Raw genomic sequence first — 27,709 nt, forward strand, 5'->3', positions numbered from 1 at the left:
ACGCACGAGACACATATACACACAGAAACACACAAACAGACACACACAGTCACTGAGCGCAGGCCGTCTGAACGCAGCCTTAGTGTTGAACCTGATTTTGACGTCACATTGTTGTGTGACAGGTCGGGAACGGCGACCATAAAGAGGCCTTTAGTAGCAGTGTGGTCTCACCTTGAGGATCTCATTGAAGCTGTAGTTCTCCTCCATGATCTTCTGTTTCTCAGAGTCCAGGATGGAGCAGCAGACCAGCAGGTGGAAGTTCTGTAGGACCCTATCTCTATCCCGGCGCAGTGCAAAGCCCGACCCAAGTGTCTCTGCTAGTTTAAGACCACCGCAGTTTCCCGTCTAGCACCCACGTCGTTTAAATAGTAAATGCACCTGCTCCCATCTGTGGCCCATGGGCGTGCTGGTCTTACTGGGAGGTGTGTTCAGGTGCATTCTGGGCGTGCTGGTCTTACAGGGAGGTGTGTTCAGGTACATTCTGGGCGTGCTGGTCTTACAGGGAGGTGTGTTCAGGTGCATTCTGGGCGTGCTGGTCTTACAGGGAGGTGTGTTCAGGTACATTCTGGGCGTGCTGGTCTTACAGGGAGGTGTGTTCAGGTGCATTCTGGGCGTGCTGGTCTGGTCTTACAGGGAGGTGTGTTCAGGTGCATTCTGGGCGTGCTGGTCTTACAGGGAGGTATGTTCAGGTGCATTCTGGGAGTATTGCTATCTTGAGGCAGTGGGAAGTGATGGCACCATTGACCAACAAAAACCTGGTCTAAAGTCAATAACGCAGCATTTCATTGTTATTTTAACAGAGCATTAGTAAAATGCTCCTAGGCTCGTGCACAGCGCGTGCACACTATGCTTGTTACACACACAGGGACGCACAGCAGCACACACACACACACACACACACACACAGGGACGCACAGTTTCATAAACTAGTTTCTGACTACACACCTTTCAAACTAAATGCTTTCACTGTGAAGCAGTCTGTGACTTTTGTTTTGAAAATATATTTTTCCATGTGTAATAATAAAGGCAGACCTGCGTATGTTTGCAGGATTCTGTGTTTAAAAGGCTCCGACACATTGAGCAGACGGCCAGGAACTAGTGGCCACGAAAACATTAAAAAAAACTCAAAGAATGACACAAAATTGTGTAAAATAACAACAAAAACATTGAAAACACAGAAAAAACGTCCAAAAAAGCAACAAATTGGACACCAAAGCTCTGTGTTCATGAGTTCAGGTGAAGAAGAAAAATGAGAAGAGCCTTCTGAGAGCTTTCCTCACACCACGGTCTCATTCTAGTGTTCTCATTCACTGAACAGCCAATCAGATTTCTCACGCTGACGTCCGCCCAAAACAACAGAGGTAACAGAGCCATGACACACCACAAAAACTAGGGAGACACACACACACACACACACACACACACACACACACACACACACACACACACACACACACACACACACACACACACACACACACACACACACACACACACACACACACACACACACACACACACACACACACACACACACACACACACACACACACACAGACACACACACACACACACAAACACACACATACCCCCACATCATCATATCCCCTTCACCATACCCCCCACATCATCACATCCCCTTCACCATACCCCCCCATCATCACATACCCTTCACCATACCCCCCCACATCATCTACATACCCTTCACCATACCCCCCCATCATCACATACCCTTCACCATACCCCCCCCCCATCATCACATACCCTTCACCATACCCCCCCCCCATCATCACATACCCTTCACCATACCTAGAGATTAACATGGTTGTATTTCAGTTACTCTAATAGCTGGTTTGATTTGCATTGAGAGATGATCTGATGGGAGAAGTAGTATGGTGAAGGGTATGTGATGATGCTGATGAGATACTGTGTGATGAGTATGTGATGATAGTAGTGACTTTAGTTGCCAGGGTTTAGACATTAATGGCTGTGTGTTGAGTTATTTTGAGAGGACAGCACATTTACTCTGTTATACAAGCTGTAACCTTCATACGTCACATTGGAGCAAAGGCTCATTTCTTCAGTGTTGTCCCATTAAAAGATATAGTGAAATATTTACTAAAATGTGAGGGGTGTACTCACTTTTGTGAGATACTGTATATATATATATATATATATATATATATATATATATATATATATATATATATATATATATTCAGCAGTAGAATAAACATGTGAAAGATGATTTAGTTTGGTGTAAATGTCAGACTGGCTCCTCTCCTCTAAATGTCACAGTCTTTCATGTGTGTGATGGATGGATCCTCCTCTGATGGAGGAAATATCAGCTGATATCTGTTCATAAAGCTCCATCAGAGACACAACAAAGCAGCCGCCGTCTCGCCCACCTTTCATTTCCTGTTTGGCAGGAAATTGTGCCGCCTGCAGCTGACTGGCTGATAGCAGGAAGCGATCCGGCCACCATCTTTCTCTCTTATCTTGCTGCAGCGACTGTCACTCAGAGAGGCGAGGCGGCCACAGACACGCACACATGACGGAGAGAAACAGACACACACACAGACACACACACACACACACACACACACACACACACACACACACACACACAAACACACACACACACACACACACACACACACACACACACACACACACACACACACACACGTGTTTTCATGATATGTCATGACTTATGAAAAGAACGAAAAATGAGGACATGCCTTTCCTAAGGTCCTACAGACCTGGTCTCCCACTAATACTTCAAGGAACAGATCCATCTGTTGAGATTTTGTCTAAGGCTGCATTTTGGGCAGAGCTGATTTAATGCTACTTGTGAGGACATCTTTGGATTTGTGTGACTTATGAGGCCTTAGCAACAAACACTGATATTTCATGTTCAAGTGAATTGTGAAGCCGATAGATACACATTCAATTTTCTAGTTGATGTGACTTATGAAGCCCAGTAATACACAAATAGGGTTTGTTATTGTAGCTGCATAGCTGCATTAGAAGCAAAGGTAAATGATAAAAACTAAAACTTAAAAAAAACTATTTAATAGTCATGCTCACCATTCAGGAAACCTCTGACATAAATGCATTTTCATATTCACGTTGATACAATATTGTAAAACTGAGCTGCTCAGAGACTTGAGAAAGCTAATTAAAAAGGAACGTCATGAATGTCGTCAGTTGACGGTTTACGTATCATTGTCTATTCATAAATTCTGTAGTAAACGGTCAGAAAACGCCAGATAAGCCAAAGCTAGAAGGACATCAAATGACTCGTGCCACATGGAAGATTTTCTAAACATTTCTGGAATAAATCCACGATAAATGGTGGTAAGTAATTACTTTCCTTCATTTTCAACCACAGTCTCAGTTATTCTCTGAGTTTATGTTAAAATGTAACCGTACTTAACCACAAATTTCCACTTTGCATTACACTATCGCAGCAGCAATAACTCTGAATGGAGCTTTTTATTTTCCTAAACTCCCGGACGGCTCGTAGACAAGTCTAAACCATATGCACGTTGTGTAAAGCTGAAATAAAATATCACGAAGCACGTCCAGCTGGAGCTACCAGCTACGAGCTAAGCATATAGTTCAGTTAACGTGATGCTACCTGCTAGCGGGCTAAACGGGTGGCAACTACCTGCAGACCTGTCAGCATGGTAGAGATCTTAAAGACGTACTACGGTTGTCATGTTCTGACCCGTCTCATGGCTGTTGAGGGGGACAGCCCCCCCACACAGCCTGTAGGACACGGAGAAAGCAGCCACACTGGACCTGCTGCAGAGTCCAAATTCTGTCTCATTAACCGCTGATCACTGGACGTCAGTGAGGAATCTACATTATTTAGGAGTTACTAAACACTAGATGGACTCTAGATTCAAATGTGTGAGTAGTTTCACACATTTTTCTTTTGTTTACAGTAAATATAATAAATAATAAACAAATACAAATCTTAAAGTCAACTTCATAAAGTCACTTTCTTTGCATTCATTTGATTCCCAGCTAAGATCCTCTGGTAAGAACGACTTCCATTGTTAATATGGACTTAAAAACTGTTCTGAAATGCTAAATAATAGTTTAATCATGTGATAAAACATGCGATTAATCACAATTAAAAAATGAACCGTTTGACAGCCCTAACATTAAGCAAATGCATTGGTAACATAAGTAAGCTAAATGATGACTAAAGGCAGAGTAATACCATGTATACATTCTATTTGATTCAAATTAATTATTGAGCTTTTTTGGTACTTTTGTCATCTATTTATGTAGTTTTTGCTAATTGAGGCATGAACAGGACAAGAAGCAGAAGAAGTACACAGACAAACTAAATGCTTTCTTGTATGATTTTGAATGGAACAATGACGCATGGTGGTGATTGCACAAGATTTGTCTCTATAGCACTGTGTTGTTTTGTTGAGAAAAGCCTACTTTGTTTCCTCTTTCAACTTTAGCATAGATGCGTCCCGGCTCACTGGTTGATGATGGCCACAAGTCACCAAATTGTAAAATGAAAAAGTTGACAGAGCAGGTTAAACATCATCTTTGCTTATTCACTATTGAAAACATCCAAGCAGAGACTAAAATAAGCTGATTATGGAAATTCACAATGACCATGGCATCATTTCAATTCAATTTTATTTATAGTATCAAATCATAACAAGTTATCTCGAGACACTTTACAGATAGAGGAGGTCTAGACCACACTCTATCATTTATGAAGTCCCAACAATTCCAGTGATTCCCCCGAGAGCATTCAGTGCGACAGTGGCGAGGAGAAACTCCTTTTAGGAAGAAACCTCGTCTCGTAATCTGGTCAGTAATACCTCTTGTTAAATAAGCTATAGGATCTGTTAAAATGTAATTAGATGAATACATTTCCCTTTTGGACTGTAGCGTTTCCCCTAAACATATCACTGTGGAACTACGTTACAGATGCAGTTGTATACACTAGGTTTAGTTAATGTTGCACCATGAGGTGTGATTGCATGGTCTGAAAGAAAGCAATGCTTCTTGTTGTTCATCGAAGGATACATTATAATAGAAACTTAAATTACAAATTGCTTGATTACAGGAAGTGAAGGATAAAAAAGGGTTTCTTTCTGGCTTTTTTGTTACATTCATTGATGATTTAATTAAAGCCTATTGTTGTATTGTAATATAATATATATTTCTGACAGGTTGTTGTAGTACTTGTTTGCAGACAATAAGTGGCATGATCTCGACTCAAACTTCAGGAGAACCAGAAGTGAGCAGGAGATCCACAACAGGTTAATACACATTTACTGTGGATTACTTCTATTTTAATATATGTCTCACTTATGTCCTATGCATTAATAACATGAATTTGCACCCTCTTAAAACATTGAGTGAAATGTTCAAATATCACAAAATATTAGTCTAATTACTGCTAGTATTTGATAGAACTACCATTCAAAACATAACATTGATCTTCATTTTCACTAAATTAATGTTTTCTTCTCCTTTTCATAATGTTTTTGCCCATGTATGCTACTGCTTATGAATGTATATGATTTAATTGTAGGGAAGTAGATCCCTGTCCATTACTGTGGAGGTTTTAGCTTCTTTTACGACAACAGTTTAACTTAGACGACAGGAATACTGACTCTATATGTGTTTAGTCATCATGTCCTTATTTTGTTTTAGGCTGTGAAAGATTTAAATGTGTTTCAGACGATGTCCTGATATTGTATAACCCAAAGTGCGACCGGAGAAGGAAATGTTGCCTTGCTTCCCCTGAGGCTGCCCAAGATTTCATCTCTTCTCAGCACCAACGCAACTCGGGACTCGCGGAGGATTGAAATCGCCTGGCGACGTTGTAGCTAAGCTAAAACCGCCCAAACAGCTAGTTACTACTAGCCTCACTCCCTCATGGGGCTAATGCAACTTGATGGCTCGCGGCTGCGGGCCACTGTTAGCATCCGGCCTGCCAATGCAGGCTAACTCCCTCTTCGCTGTGTGCTGAACTGGTAAGCGTGCCCCAGGATTCATAGCTATAAGCAGCTAATGCTACGGCTCCTACCAATACGTACCTTCTCTGGTTATGCAGCTCGCACGCTCGTTATCACCATTTAAGGGCTGAGGACAGATTTCGCTACTTGGGTTTTTTATTACAACAGCAGTATCAGACATGTTCTGCAAAAACGTCTTACCTCTGGTCGAAAAAACTGAAAGGGAGTTTGACCGTTGGTCGGTCTTACTGCTCTCCTTAAGATGGTTGTCCTCCCAAAATTTCTTTTTTCATTTCCAGCACATCCCAGTACTTAACGTTACATTTGTTTTTGATAAGCTGGACAGGGCAATATCTAAATTTCTCTGGGGCGGCAAACCCGCTAGGATCCGCAAGGCGATATAACAGTCCCCTAAGACTGAGGGGGGTCTGGCTCTCCCTAACTTCAGACAGTATTATTGGGCAGCTAACCTGCAAAAACTCTTATACTGGATGAGCGACAACTGTGCCTCACTACCTGTCTGGGTATAGTTGGAGAGGACGAGCTCAGGCCTTCCACTGCGATCGGTCTTCTGTTCCCAACTCCCTCTGCCTTCAACACCTGTGGGCACATGCCCGACTGTATCCTTCTCGCTCAAGATCTGGAGTCAGGTTAGGAAAAACGTTGGCTAACAGGGCCCTTCCGTCTTGACCCCACTGCTTAAAAACCATGTCCTTACACCCTCAGGTTCAGACCTGGCATTCAGGGCCTGGCACAGTAATGGTGTCGTCAGTGTCAAAAACCTATACAAGGATGGCATATTTGCATCCTTCATAGAGCTCTCCTCCCGTTATGATTTGCCGACATCACACCTCTTTCGCTGTTTCCGGATTAGGGACTTTGTGAAACCCATGTTCTGGTCTTGCACCAAACGAACAACTTTTTGGATGAGCATTTTTGACACCATGAGTAGAGCCTACGGGCACATTACCCGCCCCCCACTGAGACGGGCCCTGGCATTTACATCTCTGCTAGCTCGGAGACTGATCCTGCTCAGCTGGAAGCTTTCCCGCCCCCCTACACGACCGTAGGATTAAAGAGGTGCTCGACAATTTGAAGCTGGAGAAGCTTAGATCGTCTTTGAAAGGCCCTATCTCGACATTCCTGGTGACGTGGAGCCCTTTCCTAGAACTCGTTGATTCCCTCAGCTTATCCCCTGATTTGGAGGACCGAGCTTACTTTTGTCTTGTGCATGGTGTGTGTTCTCTTGTTGGACCTGTGCTGGGTTGGTGGGTGGGGATTTGATGGGAAGTGACGTACTGGTTCCTCCGTACTGTGTCTAACCTGTTCATTATGTTGTGTCACTGTTCAATGTCAAAATATTAAATATTAATGAAAAAAGTTGAAGCAAACAAACTCAGAGAAATTGTGCTTTGTTGTTAAGGAACCACATTAACAAAACCACAACTATTCATCAAGTTCTTTCTCATAGACTTGTGTTAATAACTTAATGTCAGTGATCATATTTGTTAGTTAACCTTCTGCACGTCCACGCAAAAAAATGAATGAAAAAAGCAAAACAATTCAGCTTTAGGGTCAAATTATCCCTTTACGCACACACACGCGCGCACGCGCACACACACACACACACACACACACACACACACACACACAGCTTTGGTACGATGCTGCGGAAACAAGAAGGAAGTTGTGATAAATCAAACTTATCCTTTAATGTACAACTTCTTCAAAACAAAGTGGTGCTTTCAGAGTAAATCTATAAAAACATGTCCTGATCAGAAACCATCACACTGGACTCTATATATATATTTCATACTTCCCTCCTCTGGGACAGGACCCTCAATCTTTCCTTCCTCCTTCCCTACATACTTCCTTTCATCTGTCCTCTTTCCTTATTCATTCTTCCTTTACTTTCTTTCCATCATTGCTTCCTTTCTTCATCCTGATTTCCTTCCCTCCTTACATACTTATTTAAAAACGTACGTATGGATTGGTTGTCAACTATTAACTGGAAGAAGAGGAGGGAAGGATGGAAAGAAGACACAAGGAAGAACGTAGAGAAGGAAAGAGGCTTCAGTGAAGAAACTATAAAATATTCTCATTGTTTAACACTTTACTGGAAGGTGTCTACATAAGAGTGACATGACACAGTCATGTGTCATGTCACTCTTATGTAGACACCTTCCAGTAAAGTGTAACCCTCATTTCTTTGATAGAAATGAAAGCGTCATGTGAACGCAGCGTTAGAAAACAGCAGAGAAGGAATGACTAAGATCTGAAGGAAAGAGACGAACATGGAACAGGAAATTACAAAAATAAGAGTCTGGATCTCTCTGAGTCCGTCTGTGTACTAGGACCAGGCTCTGAGTCTGTGTACTAGGACCAGGCTCTGAGTCCGTCTGTGTACTAGGACCAGGCTCAGTCTGTGTACTAGGACCAGGCTCTGAGTCCGTCTGTGTACTAGGACCAGGCTCTGAGTCTGTGTACTAGGATCAGGCTCAGTCTGTGTACTAGGACCAGGCTCTGAGTCAGTCTGTGTACTAGGACCAGGCTCAGTCTGTGTACTAGGACCAGGCTCTGAGTCAGTCTGTGTACTAGGACCAGGCTCTGAGTCAGTCTGTGTACTAGGACCAGGCTCTGAGTCAGTCTGTGTACTAGGACCAGGCTCAGTCTGTGTACTAGGACCAGGCTCTGAGTCAGTCTGTGTACTAGGACCAGGCTCTGAGTCAGTCTGTGTACTAGGACCAGGCTCAGTCTGTGTACTAGGACCAGGCTCAGTCTGTGTACTAGGACCAGGCTCTGAGTCAGTCTGTGTACTAGGACCAGGCTCTGAGTCAGTCTGTGTACTAGGACCAGGCGCTGAGTCCATCTGTGTACTAGGACCAGGCTCTGAGTCTGAGTCCATCTGTGTACTAGGACCAGGCTCTGAGTCCGTCTGTGTACTAGGACCAGGCTCAGTCTGTGTACTAGGACCAGGCTCTGAGTCTGTGTACTAGGACCAGGCTCTGAGTCAGTCTGTGTACTAGGACCAGGCTCTGAGTCAGTCTGTGTACTAGGACCAGGCTCTGAGTCTGTGTACTAGGACCAGGCTCAGTCTGTGTACTAGGACCAGGCTCTGAGTCTGTGTACTAGGACCAGACTCAGTCTGTGTACTAGGACGAGAAGGCCACTGTACAGCCGTTGTGAGCGCTGCTGGCTCTCAACAGTCCGTTGGAGGTGGAGGCGTGAGCGTCCGGTCTCCGCGGTGGCGGACGCAGTCTGAGAGGCGGAGACGCTCCAGAGTGTGTCGGGTCAGAACCACAGAGATCCGGCTCCAGACCCAGGATGCTGCTGATGGACTGAGGAAGGTCCTGAGGAGAATCAACAACACACAAAAGTAGCGTAATGTATATGAATAAAATAGGAAATAAATGTAAATGTAATATTGCTTATAGAGAACATGGCTTGGACTCGTCTGTTGTCCTCAGAGGGTTACATGTTTACATGTTGGATAGGATTTCTCTGACAGAAGCATTCAACTGTTCTCCAGGGTAAATGGAAGACTTTCTAACACCACCTAGGACAATGTTTAATGCCAACTTCACGGCCAATCAGGGTGGATTTTAAACCTGAGAAATGAAGGATTTACTGTAACGTTACCAAGATCTCAGCCAGATCTGAGAGACCAGCTAGCGTTAGCTTGTTAGTAGCAAGGTGCCAGGACGGTTTTCTTTCCTGACTATGGACTGAAACTATTTCCATTATTCTCCAGTATTTGTTTTGGCGTCCCAGCTCTTCCGTTGTGTTTGTGTTTGATAAAGAGAGACGCTGAACGTACCTTGCAGCTATGTATCTGCTGACTGATGCCTTCAGCTTTCTGAAGAATCTCTTCTACATCCAGCTTCATGGACAGCTCGTTAATGTGCTGCAACGACACACACACACACACACACACACACACACACGTAAATGTTTAGGTACATCTATGAAAACTCTCACGTAGATCGTTAGATGTGTGTAATTTTTGCGATCGGCCATAAAAAGAACTGCAAACAGACCTGAAAGTGTGTGAGATGGGATGTGTCTGATATGGTCCAAAGCTGCAAACGTTACGTTAGAGTATACATAAATACAGTCTCTGAAAGACACTTGAAGATGTCTTGTGTTTATAGATCTGCGCACTTGAAGGCAGCTTCATTTCACAGGACAGAGAAAGAACTCCAGGCCAGTTCAGAGCGTTTGGTGTTTTAAATCTTTCTTGTGGCAGAGATGTTTCGTGTTTCCTGTACGGGACTCTCACACCGCCTCAAACCAGTCTGATCTCTGTTACATGACTGGCCACCGCAGCATGACGTGAGGTTGCGTTTCCCCAAAACTTGACTCTGCCTCAACTTTTTTGTTTTTTTCTGAGTGCCCCCCTGCAGCTAAAGACCTGTGTTTTAGCCGGACCGTCTGATGGCCGACTCAGGCTCTCTGAATGCAGCCTTAGCGTTCATTATACTCGCCAATCCCGACCTGTCGCTCGCCAGTGTGACATCATGAGAGCACCCTAACTATTTATACTCGTGCGTGGTGGTCGTGACCCTAGCTGCAGTCTTCTCCTGAACAGAGGTGGCGCTAATGAGGAAAGGCTACAGACTTTACTGTTTCTACGAACTAGAAGAAGAAGAAGGTAAACAACGGCAGAACTGGCAGCAGCATTGACGTCAATGTCAGCAGTGGCTGAGATGATATTAGAGTCAATGGACCTTTTTCACAGCAGACATGTTGACTTGAAAAGCAGAGCTGAGATTGATAACCTTAACGATGGCTCAGTTCCATCTAGTGTCCCAGTGAGCTATTTCAGTGAGTCAGCATGAACAACACCAGGACCTCTCCTAAGGGGAATGCAGCCATCATTAATGGTCTGAATACTCCTGTGCTGTTCCTACTCTGACATGTCAACATGTCTGCTGGGAAAAAGGTCTATGGATGAGGAGGAACAGCTTTTGAGCCTGCTTGCAAAGAAACAAAGAAAAAGATGGACTGTTGGTCCTTTGAATAACACCAGACATAAATATGGTGAGTTCAATATCCTCGTGAAACACATGAGGATAGAGGAAGAGAAGCACTTTGAATACTTCAGAATGTCTGCACAACGATTGGATGAGCTACTTGGTGAGATCAAGCCTTTCATTCACCATAAAGAGCTCATCTTAACCCAGTAAGTTTACCAGAGAGACCTGCAGTCACTCAGAGTCCTGGCATCACGTTACCCTCAAGCTCGTTCAAGCTTCCTGTTTCCTCCTTGTCGTGCGCCGCTGAAAAAAAATACAGTGGTGCACGACCTCTGGTCACGCACTTTAAATCCCGGCACTCCAGCGAGATCTACGACACTTTGACGTCACATTGTTGTGTGACAGGTCGGGAACGGCGACCATAAAGAGGCCTTTAGTAGCAGTGTGGTCTCACCTTGAGGATCTCATTGAAGCCGTAGTTCTCCTCCATGATCTTCTGTTTCTCAGAGTCCAGGATGGAGCAGCAGACCAGCAGGTGGAAGTTCTGACAGGGCAGCCCGGTCCACATCACCTACAGGAAGAGGAACAGGGTCATCTCAGGCAGTGTTCGAACCAGGGTGCGAACTAGGAGGAGGTAGGGGAAGCTCGGGTCCCCTTAAAGGACAATTGCGGCGCAAAACGAACCTAGGGGTTAATAACAGATGTGTACCCACTCTGTCGTTCTCTGGGACATGTTTTCATGGTAATCTAATGTGTTTGTAGCTTGAAAGACGCTAGCGCGGACCGCTGATTAGCTTACAACGCTAGTATTCGGGGCACAGCGAAAGTAAAAACAAATCGCTGGTTACAGGATTGCCTGAGGCCTCTTGGAGCAGCAACACTTAGGTTTTACTTTGTGATCTCCCTGCAGCGGAAACAGTCTCCAACATGTTGTGTTTGAGCTTCAACTTTACTCTGCAAACAAAAGTGTAATTGGGAGTTGCACCTGGAATTGGCTCACGCCTGAAAATTAACAATAACAACTAGTGCTGTCAAACGATTAAAATATTTAATTGCGATTAATCGCATTTATGTCATAGTTAACTCGCAATTAATCAATAAATCTAAAGTCCCTAGATTTCTTTTTGTCCAATTATTTTTTCTCATTTTAATGCTCTTATCAACACGGAGAAGTGGATTGGCTTGCTTTGTGCTTTTGTCGCCTGGCTTTGACGAGGGGGCGGACAATTGGCATCAGCTGTGTTCTTGGCCATCAGCCGCGTGCTTGGCCATCAGCTGTGTGCTTGGCCATCAGCCGCGTGCTTGGCCATCAAGTGGTATTTCAGACTGGACGTGCTGCGATGATAGCTCAGTTCACAACAACCAAACACACAGATCACTTTGGTCTTGTCAATGGAACCATTTGGCAACTTTTTAAAAAGTAAACTTTCCATTCAGAATCTTATTAGCATCCATTTTGGCGTCTCGCGCTCGCCATCCACTCAAAACGTAACGTTAGCCTACTACTCTTTGGCCGGCTCGCAAGCCCAAACTAGTGTGTGCAGCATGTCTGTTTAGTTTCTGGTCTAGCTAGATCTGGTGTGGTGTTGTAGTTTTTCTAACGTTACTAGTTGTTGCAACAGCATGTGAAAAAAACGACATAGTTTGCTAGGCCAAAAAGAACGTTAATCTCACGATAAATAAATTGACCCCGTTAAAATGGGTTTGTGTTAACGCCGTTAATAACGTGTTTAACTGACAGCACTAGTAAGAACTTTGCTATTAAAATGGGAAAAGGTGAAGTGAAAAAGATGCAGCTGTTACTTGCATCTATTCTGAATAAAACCAAAGGATGCAGCCAATGGCCAAGTGTGACTTTGCTCAAGATGCAAAGGCATTATACTAGGCCTGGGCGATGTGGCTGAGAGGTCTATCACGATATTGCTTGATCATATTGATCGATATTAATAACTATTCATAATTTTAATTACCTAAAAAAACTAAGAACAAAAAAAAGTGTTAAACATTTCTGTTTAACACTTAATATAACATTCAACTGTTTTTCAATGATCTACCCCAATGTCGACACAACAATGAAAAACACACAAATACTGTAAATAAGTATGGGGCCACGTCTGTCTTATAAACCCAGTTGCTAGATTTGGTGGTCCCGTCTCTTATCGATATATATTGAACATGTTTTATATTGATATTGATCAACTGTCTATCATGATATGATAAGTTATTGAATTATTGCCAAGGCCTATGTTATGCTGTCAGCTATTCCATCAACCAATAGATAATCTCTCTCAAGGGTTACCAAACATCCATGTATATGGGCTCTCGGTCTCTCCACTGCTGGCAGTTTAACAGGAGAGAGGAGCGAGAGGCGTTAGGATGGTGACCGGCCTCTGACGAGCTGTTACCACCTCCATCTTCAGCCAGAGAGGACATTATTTCTTCAGCTTCTTCTTGCGTTGTCACCCCGGCGGGAGGTGAATCGGTCGTGCTATTAATGGCATCGCTACACAAGTTCTTAGTAAAATCAAAATGAATTAAACTGCCTTGTTTTCTTTTTGCCATGGCTATATGATGCTAACTGCAGAATGGATTTCAAGGACTTTGCGCGCCTCCCACATTTATATTTTACGAATCTTTGAGTTAACATCCAGTCTCTGGTTAACATGTACTAAACATGAGTTGAACTTGCACCCATAGCACCGCCCAGCCTTGATGCTCAGGACAAGAATAGCATTTATAGTTATCTTTATTGAGGTGAATTAGATTTAAATCACCATCATGCATGCATGAATGAAGGATATTTTTGCAATTTTACACATAATAATAGTAATATTTTCAACTTCTTTCTCTCAAAACATTCAGACTTTTTTCCCCAAATAGTGCGGCCCCAATCCCCTGTGGAGGACCCAGAGCCAGACTGAGCCCTGATTGGTTCTCTGCTGCTGATGACTCACCTCCCAGAGCCGCAGGACGTCCTGGAAGCTGAGCTCTCTCTTGAATCGGATCAACAACCAGCGGAAACAGAAATACAGATATCCTGAATCCTGAGACTCTGCAAAGAAAACACATCAACACAGACGTTAAAGCTATAGTGCGTAGTTTCTGTTGTTTCTTCCTATGAGGAATTCTAAGTAATGACAACAACACTGTTGGCGCGTCCACATGATACAAGCCTTCTGTGATCACGCACCACCCCCACACAGTTGCTAGTAGCCAAGGAGGACACGGAGCATTATAAAATGAGATGTCCAACTATGTGGGGAGGTCCCGGGACACGTCTGCATGTGTTGAGAAAAGAGATAAAAACTAAAAAAATGCCTTTAACATGTGTCAGTTCCTTCCAGCGATGGACGTGTCTACGTACCGAGGTAGTTCCAGAAGGTGAGGTCCAGCAGTCTCAGTAGAGTGCTGAGCTGGATCAGCTGCGTCTTCATGCCCTGCATCTGCTCCTCAAAGTTCTGGTGCTGCAAAACAACACTAATTTATATAGCTTATATAAATATATATATAGCTTATATATATATATATATAAATATATATATGCTTATATATATATATATATATATATATATATATATATATAGTTTGATTGTAAGCAGGCAGCCAGCAGCTGTTGGACTCACCATCTGGTCCATGAAGGAGACAAAACACCAAAAAGCATCCACCTCGTTCTCCATCACGTAGAGGATCGGAGACAGCAGGTCACTCATTCCCTGAACATAACCTACACACACACGTTTGGGGTTATTGATAAGCCCCGCCCACTACCAGTCAGCCAAAACAAAAGAAGGAAGTACTAAAGACTACTAAAGGGCCCAGTGCTCCCCCTCCCAATAGATCCCCAGGAGAAGTGGTTCTGTGGACTCACCCAGGTCGAAGTCGTACATGCAGTAGGTCATCAGGATGTCGTGCAGCAGCACCAGACCCGGGTTGTCCATGCCTTCGTAGAACCTGTTGGTTCTGTCCGTCCGGTTCACGTCTTTCTCTGAAGACAGCAGACGGCGTGAAAGTCAGAGAAGCATCAGATCCTAACAGGAGTTATCTCAGGACACTTTACAGACAGAGTAGGTCTAGACCACACTCTATAACAGCCCTTCTTAAAGTCTGGACCAAGGAAATAAAGGTCTGAAAGATTTTTGGGGAGTTTTCTTGGTGTGAGGCGAAGGTTAGAGGTCAGACGGGGTCTGCAGGTTGTAAAGCCTCTGTGTGCTTTTCTCTGTTTTATTTAGACTAGTGCAGAGCCCGTTGAAAATGTGCCTGTTTGGAACGGGCCGATTGCTTGGCCTGTGGTATTGCTGCTGTAGAATTCTTCAAAACCAAATTGTACCCCAAAATGACTTACAGAAGGACTCCAGACCACTTCATATGTAACTCCCCTGTATACCCTACTACTGACTGACTGATTTACCTGACAGAGAACGCTGCAGATTCAGGATGTAATCACTAAATATCACAATGACAATGTCATTGCCCCTCAGATTGAGCCCTGCCAATGGGGAGTTCCCAGACCTACATCTGGATGTGGGTCAGACCCAGACCCAGCATCTGGATGAGGGTCAGACCCAGCATCTGGATGAGGGTCTGGCTGGTCAGGCTAGCTGATCCATTCATGCAGAAGATAACCCTGGTGAGAATGATGTAGATCAGATGATGTTAATGAGGGACTCACCTATCAGACTCCTGTAGTCTCTCAGTCTGGAGTTCCTCCTCTCCTGCTCCTCGCTGACTGACTTCCACTGCAGCTTCATCCTGAAGTACTCATCTCTACAGAAAACACACAGATATTACTGAAGTACTCATCTCTACAGAAAACACACAGATATTACTGAAGTACTCATCTCTACAGAAAACACACAGATATTACTGTAGTATTCATCTCTATATATACAGATATTAACTGTAGTATTCATATATATATATATATACATACATATATATATACACACACACACATACACACACAGACATTAACTTACTAGAGTATTTAAACATCTCCAACCAGGGCTGAAACTCTTTGAATAACTCATAATTAGTTTCCTAACTGCTCAGTGTGCTGAGTTCTGTCTTCTATAAAGATGTCAGAGTGACGTCTTCCAGTCCAACTCAAACCCAAAGATTAGACATTTATTATAAAACAAAGACAGGTGATTTGAGAAGCTGTGAGCTGAAGTCATCACAACAATCATTCACTGATTTCTGCTGATTGATGAACTTACGTTTTGTCTCTCTGCAGGACTTTCCTCTCCTCCAGCGTGCTGTCCCACGGGAAATATCCCAAAAGGAACTTCCAGGCTTCCTTCCTCACCGCGTGACAGAGTCCCTGCAGGGGAGGAGACAATGAGACAGAGAGAGACACGATGAGACAATGAGACACGATGAGACAGAGAGAGACACGATGAGACAGAGACAATGAGACAGACACAATGAGACAGACACAATGAGACAGACACGATGAGACAGAGACAATGAGACAGACACACAATGAGACAGAGAGAGACACACAATGAGACAGAGACAATGAGACAGAGAGAGACACGATGAGACAGAGACGATGAGACAGAGACAATGAGACAGAGACAATGAGACAGAGACAATGAGACAGAGACAATGAGACAGAGACAATGAGATAATGAGACAGAGACAAAGAGATAATGAGACAGAGACAATGAGACAGAGAAAGACACGATGAGACAGAGACGATGAGACAGAGACAATGAGACAGAGAAAGACATGATGAGACAGAGACAATGAGACAGAGACAATGAGAGAGAAAGACACGATGAGACAGACAATGGGACAGACGAGAAAGACACGATGAGACAGAGACGATGAGACAGAGACAATGAGACAGAGACAATGAGATAATGAGACAGAGACAAAGAGATAATGAGACAGAGACAATGAGACAGAGAAAAAGAGACAGAGACAATGAGACAGAGACAATGAGACAGAGACAAAGAGATAATGAGACAGAGACAATGAGACAGAGAAAAAGAGACAGAGACAATGAGACAGACAAAAAGAGACAGAGACAATGAGACAGAGACGATGAGACAGAGAAAGACACGATGAGACAGACAATGGGAAAGACGAGACAGAGACGATGAGACAGAGAAAGACACGATGAGACAGAGACAATGAGATAATGAGACAGAGACAAAGACAATGAGATAATGAGAGACAATGAGACAGAGAAAAGGAGACAGAGACAATGAGACAGGGAAAAGGAGACAGAGACAATGAGACAGAGACGATGAGACAATGAGACAGAGACAATGAGACAGGGAAAAGGAGACAGAGACAATGAGACAGAGACGATGAGATAATGAGACAGATACAATGAGACAGAGATAATGAGACAGGGAAAAGGAGACAGACAATGAGACAGAGACGATGAGATAATGAGACAGAGACAATGAGACAGAGACAAAGAGACAGAGACGATGAGATAATGAAACAGAGACAATGAGACAGACGATGAGATAATGAGACAGACAATGAGACAGAGAAAAGGAGACAGAGACGGTGAGACAGAGACAATGAGATAATGAGACAGAGACATTGAGACAGAGACTGAGATAATGAGACAGACAATAAGACAGAGACGATGAGACAGAGACAATGAGACAGACAATGAGACAGAGACAATGACAGAGAGAGACATGATGAGACAGAGACAATGAGATAATGAGACAGAGACAAAGACGTAATAATGAGATGTGATTTAGTGAGACTATATAAGACAGATGATAGGCTGATGATAATGTGACTGTTGCCGAGTCATTTTTAATCAGATAAAAGATGTAGAGGGTTAGAGAAAGGAGAGAAGGACTGAGACTTGATCTGGACTTGAGACTCAGATGCTGACTAATGAAGCCCACTGACCCCTTTGAAGATGAGTTGTTTGAGCTTTGAGATACTGATCATCCTCCCCTCTGGATCCTGGTGTTTGGTCCAGTCCTCTGCTGACAGGGGGGGCCGCCTTGATACCTCCGGCCTCGGACCCAGGTCCATCTGAGAGGGAGGGGGGCAGGGACAGGTAAGAGAGACAGACAGACAGACAGAGAAAGAGAGAGAGAGAGACAGAGAGACAGACTGGAAGCCAGTAATAATTCTAATAATAATAATAATAATAATTAGAGATGCACCGATAGACCGGCCGGTGACCGGGATTGTCCCGTTTTCACGTGCAGTCTGACATACGGTGATTTCATGCTGGTCAACGCTCCAATTAACTGACAACAGAAGGTATACCAGTTACAGTTCTCAAGGACGCACGCACACACGGACGCCACAGCACGCTCTCTTTCTCCTTTCTCTCAACGTCTCCACCACGTGTCGCGCTATTCTCCCACATGTAGGAACCTCGTGGATTAACCTGCAACATGTCAGCTGTTTGGACATTCTTCAGCGTGTGTGAAGAACATAACAAGTTTGCAATATGCAACACCTGCACGGAGAAAGTGAGACAGCAAAAACCCAAATCACATTTCTTTAGTTGATATCTGATGTGAAAAGAAGGAAATGGTTCTGACATTACTCTTTAGATGTGTGTGAGTTTCCCCCACCAGGAGTACTTTATATAGTTCTGTTTTATAGTGATCCATTATCTGTTCAACACATGTTCTATTAAAGAAAAGATAGAAAATAAATATTTGTGTGTGCTGTAAAGTGGTTAGAAAATATGAAATCAGAATCGGCTAAAATCGGTATCGGCTGGCCTAACTCAAAGAAAATCGGAATCGGCCTAGAAAGTTGTAATCGGTGCATCTCTACTAATAATAATACTAATAATGGTGGTGTGATGTTGTGTCTCACCCTGGTGATAACCTCAAAGCCAGGCTCTTCCTGCTGGTTGATCTCCAGTCCCGGGATGACTTCAGTCAGCAGGTCGGCCACTTCCTCCGGGGGGCGCTGGTGCTGCTCCTCCGTCCCCCGGAAAGCATCAAAGATGTAGTTGGTGACTTTGGAGAAGCCGCCCAGCGTGGTGACGTACGGGTCCTTCCTGAACTTCTGCTGGAAACAAACTCTTCTCTTAACATCAAACCCACGGTTAAAACATACAGCGCTGACTACGCTTACATGCACACTGATATTACACTTTGATTTAGACAATATTGTGAATTTGATTGGGGTCATGTATGACTTTCAGAGAGATTTAGCTTCTTACATTAACGAGACCAAAGTTGTTGTCATCCAGAAGGTTCTCAAAGGACTGAGACAGAGCTCTGTTTGGAGTACTGACCAGCAGACAGGTTTCATCTTCAGGAGATCTGAAAACACACACACACACACACAGACAGACAGACAGACAGACAGACAATGTTCTCAGGTTTATCTTCTGAGATGTGAAAACAGGCTCTAACTCATTCGACCAGTCAGATGCTTCGCCAGACAAAATGAGGTATGATTCAATTCACCGACGCGTCAACGTTTCTGGAGCTGTTTGATGCTTCAGACTAGACGCGTTTGACGTTTTTTATACTTTCACCGCTAGCTTTCACTGCTGGCTCGTGCCACGTTTCTTAAAACTTTGATAATCAGACTTTCATTTCCCTTCATTGTTAATTTTTTATTGGAATTGCTGACTCAGAGGTCTGGTTACTTCAAAACAAAATCCAGAGTCAACCTTTTTATGGATCTCTGCAGACTTTAACTGCATCTGATAAAAGACGACGCAGCCAATCAGGGGACAGACAGTTAGCAGGACGTCACCCCGCTGTTCTGAAAAAAATCTGGCACTAAATCCAGACGCTTTTATTATGAAAGGCTTCGATATGATCTTTAATAACAGCTCTGTGCACTGAGACAGAGACACACTGTGTCCTGAATAATGTAACGAGGACACACACACACCCCCCCCCACATGCATAGACACACGCACACATACCCCCCCAACACCCCCCCCCCACACGCATAGACACACGCACACATACCCCCCCAACACACACACACACACACACACACACACACACACACACACACGCACTCCCCCCCAACACACACACACAGATATGAACTCACGGGCTGAGCAGAGCGAACCTCCTCAGGCTGTCCAGGAACTCTCTGCTGCCACCCTGGTGGAAGTGCAGCGTGGGCAGCGAGGAGCGGGACTCCTTCAGTTTGAGCAGCAGAAAGCTCCACCCTTCCACCTTCACAGTGACGGAGCGCAGGTCTCCCACGCTGACGGAGAAGGCCCAGCGGCTCCTCTCGTGGCTGTGGTTCAGAGAGCCTGACACAAAACATTCCTAAATGAAGTGGTAGGTTCAGCCTCAACAAAACCTTTATTTAAACTCAAACGATGGTGCAAAACTCGTTGCACACTGCTTCGAGGAAACATGTCCTTCAACCCGGAAACCGGTTTAAGATTCAACTTCCCCCAAATCTCGTTCTGAAATCACGTGAGAGTTGACTCATCCACACTGTCATAATCAGCCTTAATGTTCAGGATATTGGAAATCTTTTAGATAACACAAAGCTACACTTCATGTATTCCAACACAACAAACTTTCTCCGTCTCTCACTCATTTTCTCCTCCGCTGTCTTACATCATCAAGTCACATCTCACGTGATTTCAGAACGAGACTTCTCCTTGACCGAGACTCGGTTAGTTAGACACTAACAAACAGAGTGGATCAAGTGAAAGGTAAAGAAAAACTAGGGGGTGCACCGATCCGATATTAAGATCGGCTATTGGTCCCGATATCCGTCCCGATATTGACTAAATAGCTGATCGGGGATCGGAAAAATGAATAGATCCACGGGCCGATCCAGTTTTGTTAGTTTTTTTCCGTCTGTCACACGTGTGTCGCATGCTGGAAGAGATGAGTGTACAAATAAATAAGAATTCAATACATTACATCTCTGTTATTTTGTCTTAGTGATGAAAGTCTGGTGCTTTTAGTCTCTTCCACATCAGACTGATCTCACTAAGTAGTGTATGTATGACACGCCAATTCGTATGCCATTTTTGCGAGTTATGAAGACGCGTAATCATGTTTATCAACGCCGTTTGGCCTCTATTGACCTACATTACACGTGAATTATCGCCGTAGCGAGTAGTATGAAAGGACAGAGGTTGGTTGGGGGGGTGGACGGGTCAAACACAGGACTTTCACCCAGGAGAGCCGGGATTGCGTCCCTGTGTGGCGTTTGTCAACCATTTAAAATGTAATAACGCCTTCCCCAATGTTCTTTTCCTAGGCATGGGACGTTGGTCACCGTTGTGTTTTTGTCATTTTTTAGTGTTACTAAAGCCATGTTCTTTTTACACGTGTGACGTTCTCGCGATAGCACAGCACGTGTATGTTTACATCCGCTGTATACAGCGTAGACATACACGTGGATAGTTCAAAAGGCGTATAGATAACGCGCCACTTGGCTTTAGGAAAGTGCCGTGTATGTTTACGCAAAGTCATGATGCCATGTTGTCCACATGGTGGAAGGAAGGTATAAGGTGGAAGGTATACAGTGTATTATTAATTCAACAACGTTATCAGGTATCGGTGTCTGGACTGAAAAACCTGTCGGGTTCTTCCCAGAATGTAGTCAGTCAGTGTTATAATAAGAATCAGAGTCGGTCGGCGCCTACAATAGTAACTAACACAACTTAAAGGGAAACTTTGGTTCCTATTTGTGTGTCTAAATCTGAAGTCACGGCTGCAGCGTTGTTGTTCCCATCAGTCACTTAGACTCAGAGACATGGGGAACATGGGGTCCACTTTCCTTTAATCAACGTGGTTAAAACAGGATGCATCATCTTACCCCCAGAAACTGTTTCTCTAGAGATAATGTTGTTTAAAGTAGCATGACATTAAAGCAGAGGTACATTTAAAGTAAATGTGACATATTTTCATTTATATTGAACACAATGTAAATGATTATAGTGTGATGTATGCGAGGATCTGACCCAAACAAAGGTCTTTTCTTAAGTCTGTAGTCTCTGCAGCTCCAAACCTGATCCAGAATGGTTTGACACATATTTAGTCTCTACCAAATAATGGGCCTAACCTACTAGTCCATATTGGGATAAATGTGCAGCCCTAGGAGTGGGGGCAGGTCTGTCCGAACAACAAACCCCCCAGTAACCTCTGAATAGTTCTACTTGTTGTTAAACTGGACGGGTCCACTAACCTCTGAATAGTGGGGTGGGGTGCATTATGTCGGCAGGATCATTTAAAAGGCAACCGTGACTACATTTTTTGGACAGCCCTATTTCTGATTACGTGGTGGCAAAATCAACATAGAGGAAACACTGCCTAGTGTTAGAATAATTATGCTTAGAACGGTTTTGCTTTAGTTTCTTTATTAAACCATTTGCATCCAAACTGCTATTTTAGTATTTCTGTCTCTCATGTGTTAATCATGTAAGCTGAGTGACCTTGCAAAGAGCACAGGATGCATCCCTGAGGGCAGAACGCATAATGTGGAGGAGACGCCGGGCCTGACCCGAGATAAGAAGAAAGCTACTGATAGCATGAACCGAATAACTAACTTGACTCCCAACTCCTTTAAAAAGACACTGTTGTGAACAATCTTCAGTCACTTTCTGTACTTATGCTGGAGTGCTGTATACTGACTATACTTGCTGCACTTAGTCCATTCTTTGATAAATAATTATCCTAACACCTAGTTTTCAGGTATTTAAAGTGGATGACAGCTTACCGTCTCCGTTGGTGAAGGTTTTCTTTTTGAAGGACACAGCGTTGATCATGTCCCACTCTGTCTCGTAGCTCTGCTGTGTCTCTATCAGAGACTTGGACTTCTCCCCCGAACACTGGTCCCACTCCATGACTGAGCTGGAGTCCTGATGGGAAACACACAGTCACTGTTACACCCTCTCATCATCTCTGAGATAACTACAGTCACTATTACACCCTCTCATCATGTCAAATAAGGTAACTAGAAATGTTCCGATACTACCTAAAACGCTGTATCAGTATCAGGAAGTACTGGAGTTAATGCACCGATCAGATACCATGTAATAAAGCCCTGAAGATAATCTACGTTAAAAGTAGTTTATTTATGTTCTTTTTCCGTTATAACTGACGGTCAAACTGCAGAATAACAGAAAGTTCTGTTATAATATCACATCCATACAGAGATAGTAGTATACAGCTGTTATACATCATATCATCCATACAGAGATAGTAGTATACAGCTGTTATACATCATATCATCTATACAGAGATAGTAGTATACAGCTGTTATACATCATATCATCTATACAGGGATAGTAGTATACAGCTGTTATACATCATATCATCTATACAGAGATAGTAGTATACAGCTGTTATACATCATATCATCCATACAAAGATAGTAGTATACAGCTGTTATACATCATATCATCTATACAGGGATAGTAGTATACAGCTGTTATACATCATATCATCCATACAAAGATAGTAGTATACAGCTGTTATACATCATATCATCTATATAGAGATAGTAGTATACAGCTGTTATACATCATATCATCTATATAGAGATAGTAGTATACAGCTGTTATACATCATATCATCTATATAGAGATAGTAGTATACAGCTGTTATACATCATATCATCTATATAGAGATAGTAGTATACAGCTGTTATACATCATATCATCCATACAGGGATAGTAGTATACAGCTGTTATACATCATATCATCTATATAGAGATAGTAGTATACAGCTGTTATACATCATATAATCTATATAGAGATAGTAGTATACAGCTGTTATACATCATATCATCTATATAGAGATAGTAGTATACAGCTGTTATACATCATATCATCCATACAAAGATAGTAGTATACAGCTGTTATACATCATATCATCCATACAGAGATAGTAGTATACAGCTGTTATACATCATATCATCCATACAGAGATAGTAGTATACAGCTGTTAAAACATAATAAAATATATAACACGCTGGTATCAGATCAGTACTCGGTATCGGCCGATGCGCAAGTTCAGGTATCAGAATCGGTATCGGGAAGCAACAAATGGTATCGGACCATCTCTAAAGGTAACACAGACTCTTTGCCTTCACTGTTCGCAGACCGATCATGCTTACTGTCCTGCGTAGTTGTGAGCCAGGAAAAACCTGCATTATAATGTAAAGAGACACCAGAGGGAACGCTGCGTTACTCTGTAGGCAGACAAACCTTTCCAGCACACAGCATGTTGGACGGGTCGACTGCGTCCTCCAGAGGTCTGTACTCCACGAAGACTTCAGCATCCTGACATTTAAGGGGACAACATCTCATCAAGATAGTTCAGCAGGATACACAACAGTGTTATAGTCAAAACACACACAAATAAAATCAGAGACGCCCCCAATATGTTCTAGTTTCTTCACTCAACTGTTAAATTAATCTGCAACTGTTCTGATAATTATTAATCAGTTTGAGTCATTTTCTCTGATAAAACAGGTAAACTTGTGTGATGTCAGCTTGTTAAATGTGAATGTTTTCTAGTTTCTTGTCTCCTCTGTGACAGTAAACTGAATATCTTTGAGGTGTGGACAAAGCAAGACATGTGTCTGAGTCATACAACAGCTTAGGAAAGAATGTTCCCGTGACAGCGAAGTGTACATCGGCTGAGACATGTGCATCAGTTTGGTATGAACAGCAGAAAGACACAACAATGACTCGTGAAGTGATTTACCTTGTCAACGATCCGCAGCGTCCCTGAAACCAGTAAATCTGGCTCCATGCCGTCTTCATCGCTGCTCGGATGGATGAAGACTCCTTCAAGTTCAAATATAACCTGTAGGACAGACAATAAAGTTATCTCTACTTCTAATATAACCTGTGATAGATTAGATTAGTGTGTCTGTGTGTGTCTCTGTGTGTGTGTGTGTGTGTGTCTCTGTGTGTGTGTGTGTGTGTCTCTCTGTGTGTGTGTGTGTGTATGACACGTTGCAGCAGACATGATGTCTTGAATGATGATGAACTTAGTGTGCTGACGTTAGCATTTAACTAGCAGCCACACTAAATGTTCTATAACCCAGAATACACAAACATTTAACCAGATTACTGCAGTAAAAGTACTAATACCAGACTGTAGAAATACAAGACAGTAAAAGTTCTAAGTTGAAAATGTTACTTCAGTAAAAGTGTGTAAGTATCATCAAGAGAATGTAGTTAAAGTATTACAACCTTGTAGAAGTGTAAAGGGTCAAACAGTTGTGTGTTTAATGGTCTACACACTAAGGCTGAGCTATTTTATCGATTCTGCGATATAAATCGATGTTTTGTTTCCCAAGAAAGTATTGATTTTTAAGCCGCGAGTATCGATACATAAGTCCCATTCAAGTCCCCGTGTTTACCCCTGTTCGCGTTGCAGGAAGAGCGATTTGGTCAGCCAGCCGCTAGTGTCGCTGTAGAGCAAGTTACCCAGACGCCGACGTCTACGGGCGGAAATGAGCGGCTGAGCCTCTCAGAATCTGACATTAATCTTCTAAACTGACCTTTGTTGATCTGAAATGAAGACAGATTCAGCAGCTGGGGCCTGTTTCTCTCTTCAGATGTTTCCAGAAACACGTTACGGTGAACTATTTTAGGACAATATGAGGTCGTATTCTGAACGAGACGCCATGACAGTCTGGCTTTGAATCTCTGGAGAAACCAGACCCACGTGACGCGTTCGTCCAATCAGCTGCCGGTTTTCATTTTCTGGGAAACAATCAGACTGTTAATGGAAACAGTACAGAGCAGCGCCGCCTGCTGCTATGGAGACGTATTACGGTTCGTACGCTCAAGGCGGCGTTTCTTCGGTGTGTTCTGAGGAGAAGCCATGCTGCTGTTTACTTACCTGGTGGCCAGACTGGCTACCTCATATGTTCAGTGTCAAGCTACAAACGCTGTCAAAGAAACTGTTCACAACAGGCCACTTGCTGCACTTTTTAACTCTCCATTGTTAATTGCAATACTACACTTTATTTACTTTTCAAAGGCCTGTAAGCTTTCAATGAATGGACTCATTCTCTCAACACTTCTTTGATTCACTTTGTCCAGCATTTGCAAGCTGTAGACTGTCTGTCCAGTCAGAGACATGTATTGTGTAACTGATGTTTTTAGTTTTCAGTTCAATGAATTAAATCCAAGTAAAAGGAACAGTCACAAGATGTCACCAACATCACTGTCCCTTTAAATCTTTCAGAAAATAATGTCGAATTATATCGAATCGTTGGCTGAATATCGTGCTATATATCGTATCGTGAGCTGAGATTAGTGTATCGCTACAGCCCTACTACACATACACACACACAGACAGACACACACACACACACACAGACTTACACAGACACACACACACACACACACAGACAGACACACACACAGACTTACACAGACAGACAGACACACACACACACACACACACACACACACACACACACACAGATAGACACACACACACACACACACACACACACACACACACACACACACACACACACACACACACACACACACACACACACAGTTGTGTGTGTAACGGTCTGATCATCTCAGCTGGACTTGTAGCCTTTATATTGTCGGCTAGTTTACTTCAGAATCAAACATCAGATGTGTTTTGTGTGCAGGAATGTGTAAAGTAACTAGTAACTAAAGTAAATAGTAACTAAAGTAACTAACGCTGTAACAGATTAATGTAGTGGAGTAAAAAGTACAATATTTCTCTCTGAAATGTAGCGAAGTAGAAAGTACCTCCACATCTAGACTGAAGTACAGTACTGGAGTAAAAGTACTTAGTTACTTTCCACCACTGGGTTTAACCCTGAATACAGAAACCCGTCTCGAGTCTACAGGGCAACCGTTGGCCAGTTCTGTGACGTCAGGGGCCCAGTCTGTCAACAACCGTTGAACCGCTAGCTTGGTTAGCAACATGCTAATGCTACCGCAGCTCGTGTGGTGACGTGTAGGAGCCTTCGGGTCGTGTTGTGTATCTAAAAACTATTATATATTCAGCCGTGTCTGAGACGGGTGTAGTCCACAGGAAAGAGCTCGTGACGTGTCCTCCTCCTGATAGCGTCGCCAACGTCACAATACAGCTAGCACCGCGGCTAACGGCCGAACTAACCGCTCCCAGAGCTAACGGCTGAGCCGTTGGCGGTCTGAGCGGCGGGGACGCAGCGTTAAGTTACACCCGGTGACTGACATGGTTTAAATATGGCATAAATAACACGACAGAGTGTCTAATTAGAGATGTTTTACCTTCAGAACAGAGTCCGCCGCCATGTCGCCTTCTGCTACCTCTACTGGTGACGTCGGCAGCTCACGCGCTTGTCAACTACCAAAACAAAACTGACAAGTCAGCTTCCGGTGGAGAGCTTTGGTACGCATGCGCGCTGCATCTTCACGTTTTCTGTTATGATTATTTGTTAAATAGAGACACAGTTACAGTTCATTATACAGTATTTATATATTTCAGTTTTATATTATATTATAACATATTTTAAATAAAACATATTTTTAATATTATTATATATATATATATATATATTATTCGTAAATTTGATATTCCCAAATGTCGTTTATTTAAGTTGACTTCAAGCTTTGTTGTCTTTAAAAAAAATGTAGTAAAAGTGTTTGTTTCTTCATACTGTTTTCTTATTGTTTTATTTTATTTTGTTATTTCCTATATTTTATTTGTATGCTGCTTAGAATTATTTATAAAATGTTAAGCGATATAAAAATGCCTGTTTTTGTATTTGAAAGCATTGAATAAAAA

At 43.0% G+C, this 27,709-nt stretch overlaps 1 protein-coding gene across 5 annotated transcripts; it reads right to left on the reverse strand.

Moving 5' to 3' along the window:
* Positions 1-8,731: 8,731 nt before the first annotated feature.
* Positions 8,732-27,287, reverse strand: tbc1d15 (TBC1 domain family, member 15). 5 transcript variants are annotated; one of them, XM_078256267.1, is made up of 18 exons: positions 27,193-27,287; positions 24,641-24,742; positions 24,139-24,213; positions 22,646-22,787; positions 20,006-20,213; positions 19,152-19,254; positions 18,800-18,997; positions 17,867-17,995; positions 16,198-16,301; positions 15,651-15,745; positions 14,850-14,966; positions 14,605-14,705; positions 14,346-14,445; positions 13,936-14,033; positions 11,436-11,552; positions 9,823-9,909; positions 9,118-9,355; positions 8,732-8,753 (listed from the first exon to the last, which is right to left on the reverse strand). In XM_078256267.1, the coding sequence occupies exons 1-17, from the start codon at positions 27,214-27,216 to the stop codon at positions 9,158-9,160; spliced, it is 1,998 nt and encodes a 665-aa protein (XP_078112393.1). In that variant the 5' UTR covers positions 27,217-27,287; the 3' UTR covers positions 8,732-8,753; positions 9,118-9,157. The 5 variants fall into 5 exon arrangements, with proteins under 5 accessions (XP_078112393.1, XP_078112394.1, XP_078112392.1 ...); XM_078256268.1 differs by lacking the exon at positions 8,732-8,753 and adding an exon at positions 8,844-8,861; XM_078256266.1 differs by lacking the exon at positions 8,732-8,753 and adding an exon at positions 8,957-9,037.
* Positions 27,288-27,709: the final 422 nt, after the last annotated feature.

Source organism: Sander vitreus, chromosome 8 (genome assembly GCF_031162955.1).
Source record: "Sander vitreus isolate 19-12246 chromosome 8, sanVit1, whole genome shotgun sequence".
Taxonomy (NCBI): Eukaryota; Metazoa; Chordata; class Actinopteri; order Perciformes; family Percidae; genus Sander; species Sander vitreus.